Consider the following 18,454-nt stretch of genomic DNA (forward strand, 5'->3'; position numbering starts at 1 on the left):
ATAATCATGAAAAATCACTGTTTTTGTACTCTTGTTCACTAAAACCCCTCCCCGCGATGTACCCACCCACCAATAGTCTATCTTTGGTTACGACCTGATAGATGATTAAATTATCTTTCGAAACAGCCCCAAAAATCCAAAATCGGCCTAACAATAAAAAAGTTATAGCAATTTCAATTTGGGGTCAATTTGACCCCAGAGCACAGACAACGTAAGTTTTTTTGAACACAGACAGAAGGTTAAAAAAATATGATTCACAGAAACGCATTCAACGAATCTCATTATTGATCTCTGCCATAAATCTAGCCAACTCAGCGCTGGAGAACTCCTCTTCGTCATACTCCTTCAGGCTCGAATTGCTTATCGTGTTGGTGTCCACGGAGTCGACGCTCTCCTTCTTCCGCAGCCACCGTCGCTTGTCGTCCCGATCGGAAGTCTGCACACCGGTCGACACCTTTGTCGGTGACGTCGGCGGTGATTTGCTGAACTGTAGCACCTTCTTGGTACCGCGTCGTAGCTTTTCCGCAATGGTGGATAGCCGCCCTCCCGGTTCACCGTTCTCCAGAGGCACCCCTCCGGTCCGGAGGCTTCCTCGGGAACCTAAACTATCGGACGAACGGTAAACGGACCGCCCATTCAATTGTTTTGATCGTTCGGCCGATAGCGAACGATTGGCGCCGTTGTTGCTCATGGTGGTCAAGATCGTCGATTGACTGCTTATGGAGACACAGTGCGGGTCCGCCTTCACACACCGCCCAAGTTCGCAACGAAGTAGTGACATTTCCGATTCTTGTTGACAGAACTGCATATCCGTGATGGGCCTATTATGGGCTATTGGGGTTCCGTAGTGGATGTTCGATCCAGCTTTGAAGGAGCCACCGTTTCCTGTTAGTCCGTATCGCGACAAAGCACTGTACGTGTGGTTTTGAGCTTCGGATCGCTTGGCATCGACTCCAAAGCAGCTCATTTTGAGGGTGCGCTGGAATTAAAAAGAGTAGAAATTTACGTCAGTGTGATTTTGATTGTCGAAATGGTTGTTTGGCCGAAAGGGCCATTTGACCGAACAAGTCAACATTTTTGGACATATTACCTGTTCAGCAAATTACATTTTCGGCCATATGATACGTTAGGCCAAATGGCCTTTTCTGCATTTTTGGCTCAATAGCTTATTTGGCTTATTCGTGTTTCGTATTGGACATAGACCATTCCACTATGGGGAATCAGGTGGCCGAAAATAAAAAAATCGACTTTCTCTGATTCGTAATTCAAGTTGACCTACTAAATCAGCACTCTAAGCCATATGGTTATCAAGATATAGGCATTAGAGCCAGACACTTTTTAGTTCTTGCATTATGCATTATGCACATCAATGCATTATTCAACTGTCAATATCTTCGGCTACAGTAGCTCTTTTCCAACTCTTTAAAAAGTTTCTGAAAGCTTGTTTCATGGACTTGCGAAGAACGGGTTAGTTATGGGAAAATAGGTAGTGAAACATCCGAAAATGACCCGAAGAAAAAAAAAAATTTTTTCATACAAAAAGTTCCATACAAAAAAAGTTTCTCAAAGTTTCGCTTAGCGACTACCACTACGACTTTCTTTGGACCTCCCAGAAGGCATTAAAACAAATTCCAGCTGCTTATGGCTGCAAATCTGCGATTCCGATCACTTTTTCGAAAAAAAGTCATTAATTTTGAAACATTAAATGTAATTATTCTCATAATACACGGCAGACTGTGATGGGCTGGATACAAATCCCATGCGTATGACAAAGAGCATCAAGAACAGTTAAAATAGAGATAGTAGATAACACGAAAAGTGTCGTAGGCTTCGTGGTAGGCCGTGTACACGATAGCTTATGCGCTATATGATACTCCATTTGGCGTAGGCTCACCAAGAGGAGGCAACTCATTATCTATCAAGTATCAAGCAAATAAATATGAAAAAAACAATATACTCTTGAGGGTTACGAAAATACTCTAGGCTTCATTTGAAATTATTTCATAAAAAGTAAAATTTTGATATTAATTAAAATCCAATATGTGAATACAAGAAGCAAAAATGTCTGTACCTAAGGACATCTTTCGATAATTATTGGTATGTACCAAGATGAAATAAATAAACAGAACATTTATGAATGTCTATCTGAGTGCATAGTGAGCTGTGATTGCGAAGGTAAATCGTGTGAAGTGTTTGTACTTATTATTTGGTGAATCATGAATTATAGGCAACTCATTGAAGTATTTAGAGCTCACGAGGGACGTCAGGTAGATCGCATTGAAAAAACTTCTTGAAACTGAAACTTCTTGCAATACAACAGATTCGAGTACAGAAAAATATACCATAGCAGATATTTTAATCGATCTTGAAGAAATAAATGATGATTTTGTTGAGGATGTTCATGTACATAATGAATAAATGTTGTTGCAGTATACTTATATATCTTGAAGCTTTTATTGCATGGAGTTCGTTTAGCTTTAATAGAGCTTTATATTGTATTCCCTTTACTTGTTTTACGGGTTAAGAGCCTGAACCAATCTGAAAAATCCTACAAAGACAACCTGTTACGTATGTAGATGCAATGGCCTGTATTTGACGGAGTCCTTGTGCAACTTAGAACATCTGTACAACTCAATTCACATAAAAACAGTATACAATTTTCTAGTTTGAACTCTACAGGTCTGCGCTGCAATAAAATACACATCTATAGACTGCTGTGTACATGAGACATTCGTAGATAAAAGGGATATATTCCATAGAGATCAAAGGTCTGTATTCCAGGGAGTTTGGAGACCTTAGAAGTAATAACGACCTGCAAAACAAGTATTTCACATCTTTTAGACAATAATCTACGATATAAGTGTTAAATATTTCAGAAATGAAATGAAAATATTTTTTTTTAAATGAATATATTTGATCGTTGTTCCGATTAGTCCCCAAAGCGATCGCAAGATCCAAGATATTTTGTTTTGCGTTGTGCGTTGAATCAATTAAAACGCATATCGCATTTAATATCATCCTCTCTCATAGATCCCATCACTTATTAAAGTGAATCCGGATAAGACATCCTTCGTAATCAACACAATATCCTAAGACAATCGTGGTAGTAGCAACAACGAATCGAACTAACGATCCTTCCTTCCCTTTATAGCCGTTAGGACGTGGGCGGTGCCCCATTTACATTGTTCTCTGTACAATTTCGCATTTTCTACCCAACATCTTCAAAAAAGCACTTTGTTTCCAAACAGTTTCATTAGAGGCATGGACAAAAAATCAAAGCGCCAACAAGTTGCATGAAGGTGTCGAAAACGTTCGAATAACGATGAATGTTTTAATAACACTGAAATGCAACACGTGTTTAGCATTTGGAAACAAACAACAAAAGGATGCAGCACTGCATGTTGCATATATGAAACAGAAACATTAAGTTGTATATTCTGAGCTATGTAACATCAATGCGTCTTTCGAAATTGAATTGCTTGTTAAACAGATAAGTTGAGAGAATCTTCCCGAATTAACCACCAATTTATTAACTGTCAAGCAACAATACACAAGTTCAGTATTACGAATGCAGCGATGCATTACTTATGTTTTATTTCAACATGTCAAAGTAATGAAGCATCGCGGTATAGCAACTACGAACTGTACGGCCGCAATATATATAAAAAAAATAGAAAAACAGCTATTTCAGCCAAATGATCTAGTTAGGGCAAACGATTTTTAATGCCAAATTACAGCTAGCAGTCCCTATCAAAGCAACCGTGTGCCGCTCAAAGCGCAGAGGAGCCCATCAAGGAGTGCCAATTGGCACATCAGGATCAATGCCAACGAAATCCTGATTATGGTATTCTGGCCGCGTGTTAATGGATCTTTTCTTGGATATCGTAATATTGTGAAAGCGAGGGCTGGCAGTCTGACATTCTACTCTCTTATTAGAGCCGGGTGACACTGACTCGAAACGGCGAGTGGGCTAATGGCTATGCTGTCTTCCGTTCCCTAAAACCTGGGCGGGCTGTCCAATCCTGTCACCAAGCTTTGCCTGCTGTGTTGGAGTAGGCTCAGATGCCCTTTCCTGACTTGCGCTGATCTGGCTCTGAACACGTAAGTGTCAACCCTTGCGTGGCCTCGCTGCATGCAAAGATAACCATGGGACCATTAAAGGCGATTCAGTAGGATTCGACCTTCGGATGCTCCGCCAGGCTGATCGAGTCGCAAGACAAGAACAGGATGAGATCCCCCAATCACCATGTCGTTAGTACCACAGAATTCTGCGAACAGCTCTCCGTTTTCGCTCATTTCTCCGAGACCATGGCATCCCATAATGCGCTCACAGTTTGAGTTATCGGATCAGATCTTGATATCACCCTTCGGAATTCTATCTACGACGGCATTGAGTTGGCTCTTTGTCTTGCAAATCGGCAGTATTGGTTGGCGCATAACATTGGATTATGGTAAGGTTTTGAAGCCGTGTTCTAAATCTGATCACGATTATCCTTTTACATATAGGTTCCCATTTCATAAGCGCAGAGTGTGCCTGGGTGCTTAGTAGGAGGCCAACTCCACGATGCCTGGGAGCGTGTTCACCTCGTAAACCAGAGTATAGCAGAATTTGTCCCGACAACGTTCTGTGTTCTTCAAAGTTTGACCAATTTTGGACGTTCACTCAGTCCCAGGATCTCAAGCTTCATGCGGCGTGCCTCATTTGCAAGTTGTGCCAATTTACCCTGCTGGGCTAGGGTTGCAACGTTCCATCTTCAAGGGACCAAAAATCCTTGGCAGTTGGCAGTAGGGCAAAGGGAAAGTCGAATGCATCTCAATCCGCAAAGAAAGCTAAGGACAGAGGCGAGGCATTGTTGGTGAAAACTGATAAGGAAAAGTACGCTGAAGTCCTTAAATCGAGGCGGGCTCGGAAGCCTCCTTCCAAGAGGCTCGGAAGCCTCCTTCCAAGAGGCTCGGAAGCCTCCTTCCAAGAGGCTCGGAAGCCTCCTTCCAAGAGGCTCGGAAGCCTCCTTCCAAGAGGCCCGGAAGCCTCCTTCCAAGAGGCTCGGAAGCCTCCTTCCAAGAGGCTCGGAAGCCTCCTTTCAAGAGGCTCGGAAGCCTCCTTCCAAGAGGCTCGGAAGCCTCCTTCCAAGAGGCTCTCGGAAGCCTCCTTCCAAGAGGCTCGGAAGCCTCCTTCCAAGAGGCTCGGAAGCCTCCCTTCAAGAGGCTCGGAAGCCTCCTTCCAAGAGGCTCGGAAGCCTCCTTCCAAGAGGCTCGGAAGCCTCCTTCCAAGAGGCTCGGAAGCCTCCTTCCAAGAGGCTCGGAAGCCTCCTTCCAAGAGGCCTGGAAGCCTCCTTCCAAGAGGCTCGGAAGCCTCCTTCCAAGAGGCTCGGAAGCCTCCTCCAAGAGGCTCAGAGGCCCCCTTTCAAGGGGCGCGGAAGCCTCCTTCCAAGAGGCTCGGAAGCCCCCTCCAAGAGGCTCGGAAGCCTCCTCCAAGAGGCTCGGAAGCCTCCTCCAAGAGGCTCGGAAGCCTCCTTTCAAGAGGCTGGAAGCCTCCTTCAAGAGGCCTGGAAGCCTCCTTTCAAGAGGCTCAGAAGCCTCCTTTCAAGAGGCTCGGAAGCCCTTCAAGAGGCTCTGGAAGCCTCCTTTCAAGAGGCCTCAAGCCTTCTTTCAAGAGGCCTGGAAGCCTCCTTTCAAGAGGCTGGAAGCCTCCTTTCAAGAGGCCTGGAAGCCTCCTTTCAAGAGGTCTGGAAGCCTCCTTCAAGATGCCTGGAAGCCTCCTTTCAAGATGCTCGGAAGCCTCCTTTCAAGAGGCTCGGAAGTCTCTTTCAAGAGGCTCGGAAGCCTCCTTTCAAGAGGCCCGGAAGCCTCCTTTCAAGAGGCTCAGGCCTCCTTTCAAGAGGCTCGGAAGCCTCCTTTCAAGAGGCCTGGAAGCCTCCTTTCAAGAGGCTCCGGAAGCCTCCTTTCAAGAGGCTCAGGCCTCCTTTCAAGAGGCTCGGAAGCCTCCTTTCAAGAGGCTGGAAGCCTCCTTTCAAGAGGCTCAAGCCTCCTTTCAAGAGGCCTGGAAGCCTCCTTTCAAGAGGCCTGGAAGCCTCCTTCAAGAGGCTCAAGCCTCCTTTCAAGAGGCTCAGGAAGCCTCCTTTCAAGAGGCTCAAGCCTTCTTTCAAGAGGCCTGGAAGCCTCCTTCAAGAGGCTCAGAAGCCTCCTTTCAAGAGGCTCGGAAGCCTCCTTTCAAGAGGCTCGGAAGCCTCCTTTCAAGAGGCTCGGAAGCCTCCTTTCAAGAGGCTCGGAAGCCTCCTTTCAAGAGGCTCGGAAGCCTCCTTTCAAGAGGCTCGGAAGCTTAATTTCAAGAGGCTCGGAAGCCTCCTTTCAAGAGGTTCGGAAGCCTCCTTTCAAGAGGCTCGGAAGCCTCCTTTCAAAAGGCTCGAATCCTCCTTTTAAGAAAGTCGGAAGCCTCCTTTCAAGAGGTTCGGAAGCTTAATTTCAAGAGGCTCGGAAGCCTCCTTTCAAGAGGCTCGGAAGCCTCCTTTCAAGAGGTTCGGAAGCCTCCTTTCAAGAGGCTTTCTCTTCTGCAAAACAAACATTTCAGCCAAACAGCAATTCACCCGAACGACACTTTCGGTCGAATGCTTATTTCGGCCAAATGACCCTTCCGGTCAATTGAGCTATTCGGTTAACTGCTTTTTTCAGCCAAAGGAACTATTCGACCATATGGCATTTTCAGCAAAGTAATTTTAGACCAAAGTTTAGCCAAATGTAGTATATTAGGGCAAACAACTTTCGGACTTACCAACAAACTATTTTAGGCAAGGGGCAACTAACTCTAAACTTTAGACAGTATCCAGAAATACTAACAAATACTAGCGAAAAACTACGTCGTAAATTGATCGAAGAGCCCTGGTTGGGAAAACATGATACACAACGCCACCCAGGCGATACAGTCCACCCAGTTTTAGGCAACACAGATCTCTTAAATATCGAGATGTAGAGAGGCGACTGTATAAACTATAGAGGACTAATTATGGTCACATAAGCGCTTTATTCTCCTCCAATGTTTGTTGAGCATTGTTGCATTCGGTAAAACGGCTTTCTGCCAAACGACTCTTCTCCGTTCAAAAAATCTATTTCAACAATATTTTTTTGGATTCAACGGGAATCCTTCGAAATTTACACTCGAAGTTTATCTTACTTTTCACGGTGGGATTCTCGAAATTTAAACGGAAAATTGTGTGGAAACTGTCGACGACGGCCGCGTGGCGCTGCGCACCTCTATTTCCGAGGATATTTTCGGAACGGCAATAAAAAATTATTTGGATGTTTTTCCGAATTTTTCACAAAATGCATCGTATTTGAATTTCTCCTATCCATGCCTCTCATATGAACCTACTTGCTGTTTCCAAGCTACCCATCAAGCGTGTTAAAAGATAGCAAACAATGTTTGTTTAGTCAATATAAAAATACTAAAGAATTTTTCAAGTAGGTATAAAACGAAAACGGTACACATTTGAGAAGAATGAAAAAGAGATACATTGAAAATTCCAACTTCCCAACAGATCTGCGTTTAATTTTCACAGCAAGTGAAACACATTTTAATCAACAGTTTAATTTATTTCTGCCAACCCGGCATGCTAACAAATTGTTGTAGCGAAAATGTTAATTCCATCCGTTGCAGACAGCATCAACGTCATGTATGCCAACGTATCCGCAAGGTGAATTTAAATAAAACCCTCTCCATTCGTTTACTCAGTGCATCTACAAGTACTCCAATAGAGGACAGACAGAATAGTTAAATAATTTGATGAAAATCCCCGATTGGTTCATCCATCAGTGAGGCTATATCCTATTTCAAGCAAAGTTAAAACATATTTGGTGTTATTAATGTGATACGTAGACTTGATTTTTTTTCAGACCCCTTTTTTCATTCCATAGATATTTATTGTTCAAACATATTGGTAGCCGTTCATGCCACTCTAGGATTGGAAAAATTGGTCACGAGGTTTAAAGGAAATGATTTTCAAATTCAGTCCATTCCCGTGGTTCAAACAATTTATTATTCATGAAATTTATTATGAAATTACGGTTTTTATTTTCGAACCATTAACATTTGGATAAGTGGAATGTCTTCACTCACTGGTTTATCTGGCAAATGCACTCTGTTGCTCTTCAATCGATTAGATCTGTATAAAAGACTTATAAACTCATAATGGCTGAATACGTATACACAGTACAACTTTCACAATAACTGAGAGGTAATAAGTGAATTCAGTAAACTTCTAGAAACTATTACAGCTTTCGGTTCAACAGCTGCTGTTTAGCAACTGTCGACTTATAAGTTTGGAAGTTAGGCCAAACTCTCCCGAGTAACACATTTCCAGTGAATTTGGTTGCAGCGTCTTGGTTATCTTTTATGATTTTGGCCACATATGAATCGCTAAACTTTTCTTGACCATGTGTGGTTTTGCTTACAGACAACTTCACGTTACCGCTGTGTGAACCCTAATTTGTGTTCGTGCAGAGTATATGGACGGCAAGAAACATCGAAAATCATTATGATAATCCGTGAGATGGACCGTGAAACCGCCCTTTCGGGAGGAAGATTTTCAGTGAACTGTAACCGTGAATTAATTATAGCAGCATGGCGGGTGTCCCAATTGGGGAACATCTTATATTGATTATAAGCGGAATAAACTCGAAGAAAATGAAACTAACTATAAATAGCGACACATTATGCCCCCATATTATCACCAACATAATTGATCGGTAGATTTTCTTGTAATTCGCGGAAAGATTGAAAACGTGGCAAACATCGATTGATCTGGGACACATTAACTGCTTGGCAATATATTATTTGATTAAAATGATGTGTGGCGGTGCTCGGATTTAGCAAATTTGACTATTTCACCTGAAGTTTTCTGGAAATCCCCCGGAAAATCTCCCAATTTCCACAAAAAACTCTTTGAATTTTGACTGATAGACAAGGCAGAGTTAATGCTTCTCTCAAACAATATTTAGTTTGGAAATTATCTTATTTCAGCAATCGTGCAATATTATTGCAGGATCTATTCGAGGATCAAACTTACATTTATAATAGAATACATGAACACTGTTTTGTTTTCTTGGATAACTTTCCAGACCGCCAATATTGGCAGCTACAGAACTGCAAAATCACTTTTTCAACATTCAACTTACCCTGGAAGCATCCCGAAACTTGTGACTCATGATGTGGTACAGCAGCGGGTTGATGCACGTCGACAGAAAGTACAGTATGCCGGATATGTACGTGAGATAAGTGTAGACTTGGAAGAAAAATTCATTATCCGTGTTGGTAACGGCCCCGTACACGGCCATCAGTCGTTGTGCGTGGAACGGTGCCCAGCAGAAGAAAAATGTCGCCACCACGGCCACTGGAAACGAGAATCGAGCATTCAATTACTTGCTGTCTGAAGAAAGAAAAAAAAATGCACAAAAAAAGAGATGATGCCGCATGCATCCATGGTACGTACCGAGCATTCGTATCACACGTGTCTGACCAGTGACGGCGCGAGAACTTGCCCCGCCACCGGAAGTGGCCACTCCAACCCCATGGTGATGATGGACGTGGTTGGCGCCGCCGCCGAGACCCGGTCCCTGCCGTTTGACGCCCTGCAGCAGCTTGCTCTTGCGTAGTTTGATCCCGATCAGCACGTACAGCACCGCGATGACTGTCATCGGACCGACGAAGAACAGAAAACTCGACACCTCGAAGGCATGCTCAAAGTGGCGGTTTTTGATCTGAGGATGAAAGAGTATTAGATGGCGAGGAGTGAGATTTATTGATAGGTTTCAATTTTCTCGTTGGTGTACTGACATTCGAATAAGATGAATTAAGTTGTTTTGCATGTTTCCATTCATGATTATAATTCTTAGAAATGTTATAGGTAGTACCGTTTTTTGACTCATATTGCGAACACTTCAGTATATTTTACACTTCGGAGATCTTTATGGCATATGAGTTGAAATATATTAAAAGATCAATAAATTGTTCCTATCAGGCAGCAAAATAATAGAACTATCATATAAGTGCTTGATAATCATAACTATCAATGCTTAATAATTTTATTCTGCCAAACTTTCGATCACCACATTAAATACACTAAAATGCAAAATTTGAACGTTATCCTATTGTTGGACAATTATGATATCCTTGGTTTGTCAGTCCGCAGATAAATCTCCATGTAACGAGTTTTCGGAATATGAGTCTGTTCGGAATTTGAATCTACACGGTATGAAAAAAATGAGTCTCTTTCAAACAAATGAAAAAAGCCACTTTATTTGCGGTTTCGAGTACAAAACAAATCGTGCTTTATATAGATAGTGTATTAAAATAATACAAAATTGTAAGATTTCCATACAGATATTGTATTAAAATTTTCCGCATTTGTGTATGCCAAAATTTTATACAGATTGTGCAAGGTTTTAATGCAGAACTGTATTATAATCTGCCTTCCACAGGCTGGATGAGGTTTTTCCCATCCTCATCCCTTTCGACAGTAAGTTGGGCTCCAAACTGATCTCCAACAATAATCCTTCGCAGCCAACCATCTACTGCAGTACAATGAATATTTCTTTTCAAGGGTTTCTAAACAGAGTTATTATTTCTGCATTAATGTTCCTATATTGCATTAACCCCAACTTCAAATCCTCAAATTACCAAACCAAAATATATCTAATAATATTAGTAGGAAAACTTTTTCCTTTGTTTCACGGTCATGGACCACAGTCAGTGTCGTAAGTGGTTCTGAACAGCAGGGGTATCACGGTGTCGAACATGATATTCCCGGAGCTTGATGGACGAAACAAGAGTTGATTAATTATACCAGCAGCAATTTGAGACCAGCAGGCAGGGAAAATGTGCTTTTGGAAACTTTTTCCCCTGCTGCTGGTAAAAGCACGGATATCATCTAATCAGATTGGATGATCAGTGAAATAGTTTGGCAGCGGAAGAACTTTCCAGACTGGTTTCCTGTTGTTTGGCAGAATGGAAACAGCCACACTAGCATACAAATTGCAAAGGGGATTATGCAATGTAATTTTGAACATGAAAAGTTATCAGCAGTATTATGGTAGAATGGGCAGTATAATATGTATTTTGATATATTTTCTAAAAATCAATAAATCTCAATGGAAAGTTGCGCTAACGTGCTTCGTTGTCTAGTTCTAAATACATTTATCAGTCTTCAAAGATAGGAAATTTTTTGAAATCTTGACAGGGAAGTTGTGAATACTTGTTGGCTGAAGGCTTCTTTTGTAATTTGTAGCTTAAAATAACGATGTTGTTTAGATATACGTTTCTTGTGGTGCATTTGGCTATTTGGCAACGAGCCACGTTATTCGAGGCAAATGGAAATACATAAAGAGGAGCGAATTGAATTGACCATCAACACATAAGTTGGCGAAATCAAGATTGTCGGAACAGATAATCATCATCCAGTCACCGAAGGTGTCGAAAGTGTCAACCAATGCAAGCCTCATCCATTCCAAGCTCCAATTTCCTGTTCGGACAACAAATGTTTACAGATCTGTCCAGGGAAGACTAACGTCAGCCGAACGTCAGCGTTGAGTCATCAGTCCGAAAAGTGCAGTTCCCGAGTCCCTCTAAGAAAATGTCAAGCTCATAAGTCGGATTAGAAGGCTTTTGATATGGGATTTCTAAGAGTTAGACGATCCACCTCATATCCAACGATTTTGTACCGTTTGCGATCGAGCGGATCAAGCGTCGACAAATCAAATGAGTATGATGCGGAAGTCCAATATCAGACAGATGACGAGCTATGTAAGGTCGAACCATTATTGTCGAGCTCCTTTTTGAGGTTATATTTTTTTTGTATTTTTTTCTAATTAAATCAAATTTTCTTTGTTTCTTGGAAAAAAAAACATAATTTATCAGTAATTCATTTAATTAAATCAATCGTATATCAATCAAGCAACACGGGCGGGAGTTTCTTTTTATAACACTTTATTAGAAATATTTTATTATTTGGCCGAAAGCCGGTACCTTGTTGAGCAGCTCGATCACTTAGAATCTTAGACCACACTTCCAGAATGGCAGCTGGAGAACAAAGACCAGCCGTTAGCATAATGCGGCACATGATTTTTTTTTAGTTCGGGGAAGGGGAGTTCGGTCAATCCAGCTGGAGTGAAATGATTCAATTCAATTGTATTCAGGTTAGAAGTATTTTTAGAATAGTGTAAATATATTATACATACCAAGATTCTGCACAATCAAAAGTCCTCTTGATCCCTGCCGGCAACGTTGCCGAAAAAACTCGTGAATTAATTTTCCAAAAAGAAACTGCTTCCGAAAAATCTTCAAACGGTTAACGAAACGGCATAGTGAAATAGGAAATGTAGAGATAATATACCCAATATGTTCTTTCTCATTTCCACCATTAGCCTAAAATTATATCGCTTGACGCGTTTGATTTAGGAATTCATTTTTTTTCACAGGGGTTCAGCAATCGACCAGATTACTATCGATCAGGTGGAATTGTATGTATCTCAATGCTTTTGATCCAGTGGTTTTAGGTCGATGATTCTTTTTTTGTCTAGTGCATCGGACGTGAAATCCACCAAAACTCGCCAGGATGTTCTGTCATAAGATCTGACTATACAAAAGCCGACAACCTTTGCAAGTTTGTGGTTGGTAAAATAATAAATCTCAAATTAATTCCATTAAGTTGTTTCCAAACTTTACTTTTTCATATTGCTTGCGACATATCAGGTATAGGATGCTGAGAATTCTTGAAAAGGTGGCCGAATGCCGTTTGACCGAATAGTTTACAAATTGATCGCCGTTTATGTGTAGTGAAGAGTGAGAAATGTAAAGTGAGTAGTGATGATTAAGAAGTGTGAAGTGGAAAGTTGGGAATGAGACTTTACATGAGGAATAAGAAGTTAGATGTCAGAAGTGACGAATGAGGAAGAAGAAGTAAAAAGCGGGATATGAGAACTCACAGGCGAATATTGAGAAGTGAAAGGTGAGAAGTGAGAAACTAAAAATGAGTAATGAGAAGTGCGAAATTGAAAATAGGAAGTGAGAAACGAGAACCGAGAAGTGAGAAATGAGAACCGGGAAGCGAGAAAATGAACCGAGAAGTAAAAAATGAGAACCGAGAGGTGAGAAATGAGAATCATGAAGTGAGAAATGAGAACTGACAAGGGAGAAAGGAGAACCAAGAAGTGAGTAGTGAGAACCATGAAGTGAGAAATGTGAAGGAAAAGGGAAAGCGTTTTCCTTATTCATTCTTCCATCTAACATCTAACACGATGTGCTTTACTACAGGTGTGGGCCAAACCCCTAAGTAGTATTTGTTCAAATGTGACGAATGTGACGTCACGTCTGGCATACTCAGGTATCAGATATCAGGTAGCAGAACGTCGGCTCAGCAGGCACGTTCCCCTCAATTTGGGAGATTTGTGCCATCGCCTTCACTGGCCTTTCTCATCATTTACCTGACGGAAAGGGAAGTGAAAAGGGGAAAGGAAGAGGAAGTGAAGTTGGAAAGGAGAATGGAACAGGTTTCTAGAGAAGGAGGATGCAATCAATAATACATACATACGATGCATTTTATAAAACGCAATGAAACGCGAAGCATAAAATATACTGGATAAGTCACACAATGCAAATGCATATGATATACCATTTATAGCAAAGCCAATTATGTAGACTCACACGCATTAAGCTAGGGACTAAAGAGAGGTGTCACAAAAATACTGAGGACGTAACAATGGACGAACGTCAAAGACGAAACACAGAGTGCACTGTGAAAAACGCATAATTTGAATCCATATCCAGCTTTCCACGCTCGCCATAATGGCGGCTGCTATAAATATTTCTGACAGTAACTGCTTCCGACGCCGAAGTGTATCTGGCGCTGTCGTATCTAAGCAACCATTTACACTTTGTTTATTTATTATTCTCAGAGAAAAACACAATCAAGTTTAAACTATTTCTCCATTTTCAGAATATTATATTTATTTATTTGTATTCATTTTGCAGGTTGAAGCGCTTACAAATGATTGAACGAATGCAGCAATACTTAGGTTTACCAGGAAAGTAATTTGATTGCGAGAAAAGGTGTCCAAAAGGACCAAAAAGGACGAATTGATTTCGACTGCAGACAACTGAATACCTTATACGAATTGTCTAGTTTGTAATTGAAAACGGATACAAGTCGGGCTCATCGAGGATGGAATAGATGAATTGCTAAAATTACTTCAGACCGACGTCAATTTGAACTCGGTTCCCAATTAAATATTTCTTCCTAGTGCACCGAAACGGGATCATCGCCACCCTAGTAACATTTTGGTTTTATGCTGGTTTTATAACACTCTTGAAGAGTAAATTATAGTCTTCAAGAGCGTTATAAAACTTAAAATGTTACTTGGGCACTGACTGCACTGTTGAGGCCAGCATCCTGTGATTCCCGTGGCATTTCACTTGAGCTAAACAAAAGTTTTCAAACGTTCTCATGAAGTTTTAAATTTTTTTTTGTCTTTATTTAGGAGACTTTCAGCCCGAGGCTGGCTCATCTCCGGTGACAAGTTTTAAAGTTTTTACAAGCTTTTCGGTGAATATAGTTCGATTTGAAATTACAACAAATCGATTGAAGTTTTAACTCTAAAATTTCGCAAATTCTCCCAAAAGTTCGAATTGAGTTAAAAGGGCGTTGAAGATTCCTAATCTATATATATAAAACTCAGTGTTTGTATGTTTGTATGTATGTTTGTATGTATGTTCCAGCATAACTTCTGAACCCATTTACCGATTTTAACCAAATTTGGAACACACATTCTTTATCTTAAGGAGACAACGATAGGGGGGTTAGGCATGCTTTTTGGAAAAGGGGGAGGGTGTGGGGGGTGGGGTAATGCTTAGTTATCGGTCAACTCAGTGTAAATTCTGAACCCCTTGGCCGATTTCAACCAAATTTGGAACACAAATTCTTTATCTTAAGAAGGGGATGATAGGGGGGTTGAGCATGCTTTTTAAAAAGGGGGAAGGTATGGGGGGAGGAGTATATCTTAGTTATCGATCTACGCAGTGTAAATTCTGAACCCCTTGGCCGATTTCGACCAAATTTGGAACGCAAATTCCTTATCTTAAGAAGGGGTCGATAAAGGGTTAAGCATGCTCTTTGGAAAACGGGGAAGGTGTGGGGGGAGGGGTATTGCTTAGTTATCGATCAACTCAGTGTAACTTCTGAACTCCTTGGCCGATTTTAACCAAATTTGGAACACAAATTCTTTATCTTAAGGAGGGGACGATAGGGGGTTGAGCATGCTCTTTTGAAAAGGGGAGGGTATGGGGGGATGGGTATTGCTTAATTATCGATCAACGCAGTTTAAATTCTGAACCCCTTGGCCGATTTGGACCAAATTTGGAACGAAACTTCCTTATCTTAAAAAGGGGACGATAGGGGGTTAAGCATGCTCTTTGGAAAAGGGGGAGGGTATGAGGGGAGGGTTATTGCTTAGTTATCGATTAACTCAGTGTAAATTCTGAACCCCTTGGCCGATTTCAACCAAATTTGGAACACAAACTCTTTATCTTAAGGAGGGGATGATAGGGGGGTTAGCATGCTTTTTAAAAAGGGGGAGGGTATGGGGGGAGGAGTATATCTTAGTTATCGATCTACGCAGTGTAACTTCTGAACTCCTTGGCCGATTTCAACCAAATTTGGAACACAAATTCTTTATCTTAAGGAGGGGACGATAGGGGGTTGAGCATGCTCTTTTGAAAAGGGGGAGGGTATGGGGGGATGGGTATTGCTTAATTATCGATCAACGCAGTTTAAATTCTGAACCCCTTGGCCGATTTCGACCAAATTTGGAACGAAACTTCCTTATCTTAAAAAGGGGACGATAGGGGGTTAAGCATGCTCTTTGGAAAAGGGGGAGGGCATGGGGGGAGGGTTATTGCTTAGTTATCGATTAACTCAGTGTAAATTCTGAACCCCTTGGCCGATTTCAACCAAATTTGGAACACAAACTCTTTATCTTAAGGAGGGGACGATAGGAGATTAGGGATGCTCTTTACAAAAGAGGGAGGGTATAGGGGGAGGGGTATTGATTAGCAATCGATCAACTCAATGTATATCCTGAGCCTCATGCCCGATTTGAACCAAATTTGTATCAAGTATCGTCTGTCCTAAGGTAGCGATTTTAAGGGATGTGGTTAAGTAATTTTAAAAGGGGGAGGGTGTGGGAGAGGGGTATTGCTTAGTTATCGATCGATTCAGCATGACTTCTGAACCCATTTATCGATGTCCATCAAATTTGGAACCCATATTATCTGTCTAATGAAGACTATATCAGACTGGGTAGGAGTGCCATATCTAAATGAGAGAGAGGGTATATTCATTAAACGAACAGTTTAGTATACCTTTTTATCGCATAGGTCAATTCAAACCAAACACGTAAACACGTAATCCCTACCCAAAGGAAACAATTATAGAGAGGCTGGAAGGGACTTTTGGAATGGGAGGGGGGGTATTGGGATTGGGTATTGTTGTTCATCGGAATAATGGTATGCCCAGTGAAAAGCAATGATTAATGAGTTTCCTTCTGAATGGTGGATGTGATTGCTTCTTTAAAAGTAGGCATTTGCCCGGAATAAGGCAATGGTGGGTGTGATCCCTTCTTTAAAAATATGCGTTGCCCGGAAAATGGCATCGATGAATGTTGTTCCTTCTTTAGAAATAGACGTTTGCCCGGAATAAGACCTTTCAAACCCACAATCCCTTCTTCAAAATCAGCCAATGTTTCCAAAAGCCTTTTTTTAATCAAATGATAAAGTATGAATAAGTAAACACAATTACCCTGTTGACCAATTGGTTTTATCATTTTCCGATTGTAAAAGAAAACTGCAAACCAAACTGGCAATTCCGAGCAAGGCCGGGTACATAAAGCTAGTATAATATATTTCCAGAAAGGTCATGATAATTTCAGAAATGTTTTCAAGAATTTGTAGAAGTCCGTCAGTAGTCTTTGAGATGTATTGCACTTCAGATTCAAATTAAAGTACGCCACTGATAAAAGAATGTGATTTATGCTGAAATCTGGTTAACTTCTAGGAGTCAGGAATTCACAACTTGGAAGTATTTACTAAAATCTTGTCGAAGTTCCCATCCAGTCATTACACACTATTTTCTTTCTCATTCGGTTTAAAAAGCTGTTTAAAACACCCAGCTGTCGCAAGAAATAAACGTTTTTATTGACATCAGGTTAAACTGGGTATTATAGACCATCGGAACAAAACGACCTTCTAGCGTTTTTAGCGGTGATTCAGACCCATTTTCGAGAATGTTTACTACTGGATTGTATTGCCCATGAGCTGAGGTGCTATTACCCCTGTTACCCCCTCCATATTTTCATGCCTGATTTTTTTCGGTCTGGAATATAAGAAAATTCCCAGATTTGAGTCAACGCCAATTTCCAAAACATTAAGAAGCGATGTGAGGTGGGTTAAGAGCGATTTTTTTAAAGACAATAAATCTGATATTTGGAAATTGTCAAATAATCTCACTTGATTTAAAAAAGGAGAACAGCATAGTCAGCTGCGATGACCCCGTTTCGGATGTACACTCGGAACAAGGAAGCAACCGAGATTCGTTTAAATTGCCGTCAGTTTGAAGCAATTGAAGCATTTATCCTAGTCCTCCTGAATGGCCATATTTTTTTGTATCGTTTTTAGTCGTCTGCAATCGGAACCAGTTCGCCAAGTATTGTCTACTTTTCTCGCCCAATCAATCATTTATAAGCGCCCGAACCTACGAAATAAATAATTAATAAAAAATATTCTGTAAATGGAGACATTGTTTTAACACGACTGTAGAGATAATGTTTTTTCACTGAAATTAATAAATAAACAAACTGTAAATTGTTGCTTGGATACGACAGCGTCGGATACGCTTCGGCGTCGGAAGCAGTTACTGTCAGAAATATTTATAGCAGCCGCCATTATGGCGAGCGTGGAAAGCTGGATAGGTGACAATTTGTTGAAAAACTAAGTAAAAAAAACAACATATTCATAACCCCACCCTTATTTAACCTCAAGTTGAGATTGAACAAGAGTAGCCGAAGCCGAACGTCAAAGACGAAACACAGAGTATACTGTGAAAAACATGCATAATGCGAATCTATATAGGTGACAAACACAAAGTACATTGTAAAAATCGCATAATGCGAATATATAGGTGACAGCTTGTTGAAAAACTAAGTAGAACACATATTCATAACCCCACACTCACGTTGAGATTGAGCAAGAGTAGCCAAAGCCGAACGTCAAAGACGAGACACAGAGTACACTGTGAAAAACGCATAATGCGAATCCACATAGGTGCCAATTTGATGAAAACTAAGTAGAACACATATTCATAACCCCACTCCTATTTAACCTCACGTTGAGATTGAACAAGAGTAGCCGAAGCCGAAC

At 41.1% G+C, this 18,454-nt stretch overlaps 1 protein-coding gene across 1 annotated transcript in view; it reads right to left on the bottom strand.

Moving 5' to 3' along the window:
- Positions 1 to 245: 245 nt before the first annotated feature.
- Positions 246 to 18,454, bottom strand: part of LOC134224292 (pyrokinin-1 receptor-like) — a 220,522-nt gene continuing 202,313 nt past the window's right edge. Inside the window, exons 6-8 of the mRNA XM_062703629.1 lie at positions 9,483 to 9,750; positions 9,169 to 9,383; positions 246 to 979 (exon numbers count right to left, since the gene is read on the bottom strand). Coding sequence (XP_062559613.1) covers positions 269 to 979; positions 9,169 to 9,383; positions 9,483 to 9,750 — 1,194 coding nt within the window. The 3' untranslated portion in view covers positions 246 to 268. The remainder of the gene's footprint in view (positions 980 to 9,168; positions 9,384 to 9,482; positions 9,751 to 18,454) is intronic.

Source organism: Armigeres subalbatus, chromosome 1 (genome assembly GCF_024139115.2).
Source record: "Armigeres subalbatus isolate Guangzhou_Male chromosome 1, GZ_Asu_2, whole genome shotgun sequence".
NCBI classification, from domain to species: Eukaryota; Metazoa; Arthropoda; class Insecta; order Diptera; family Culicidae; genus Armigeres; species Armigeres subalbatus.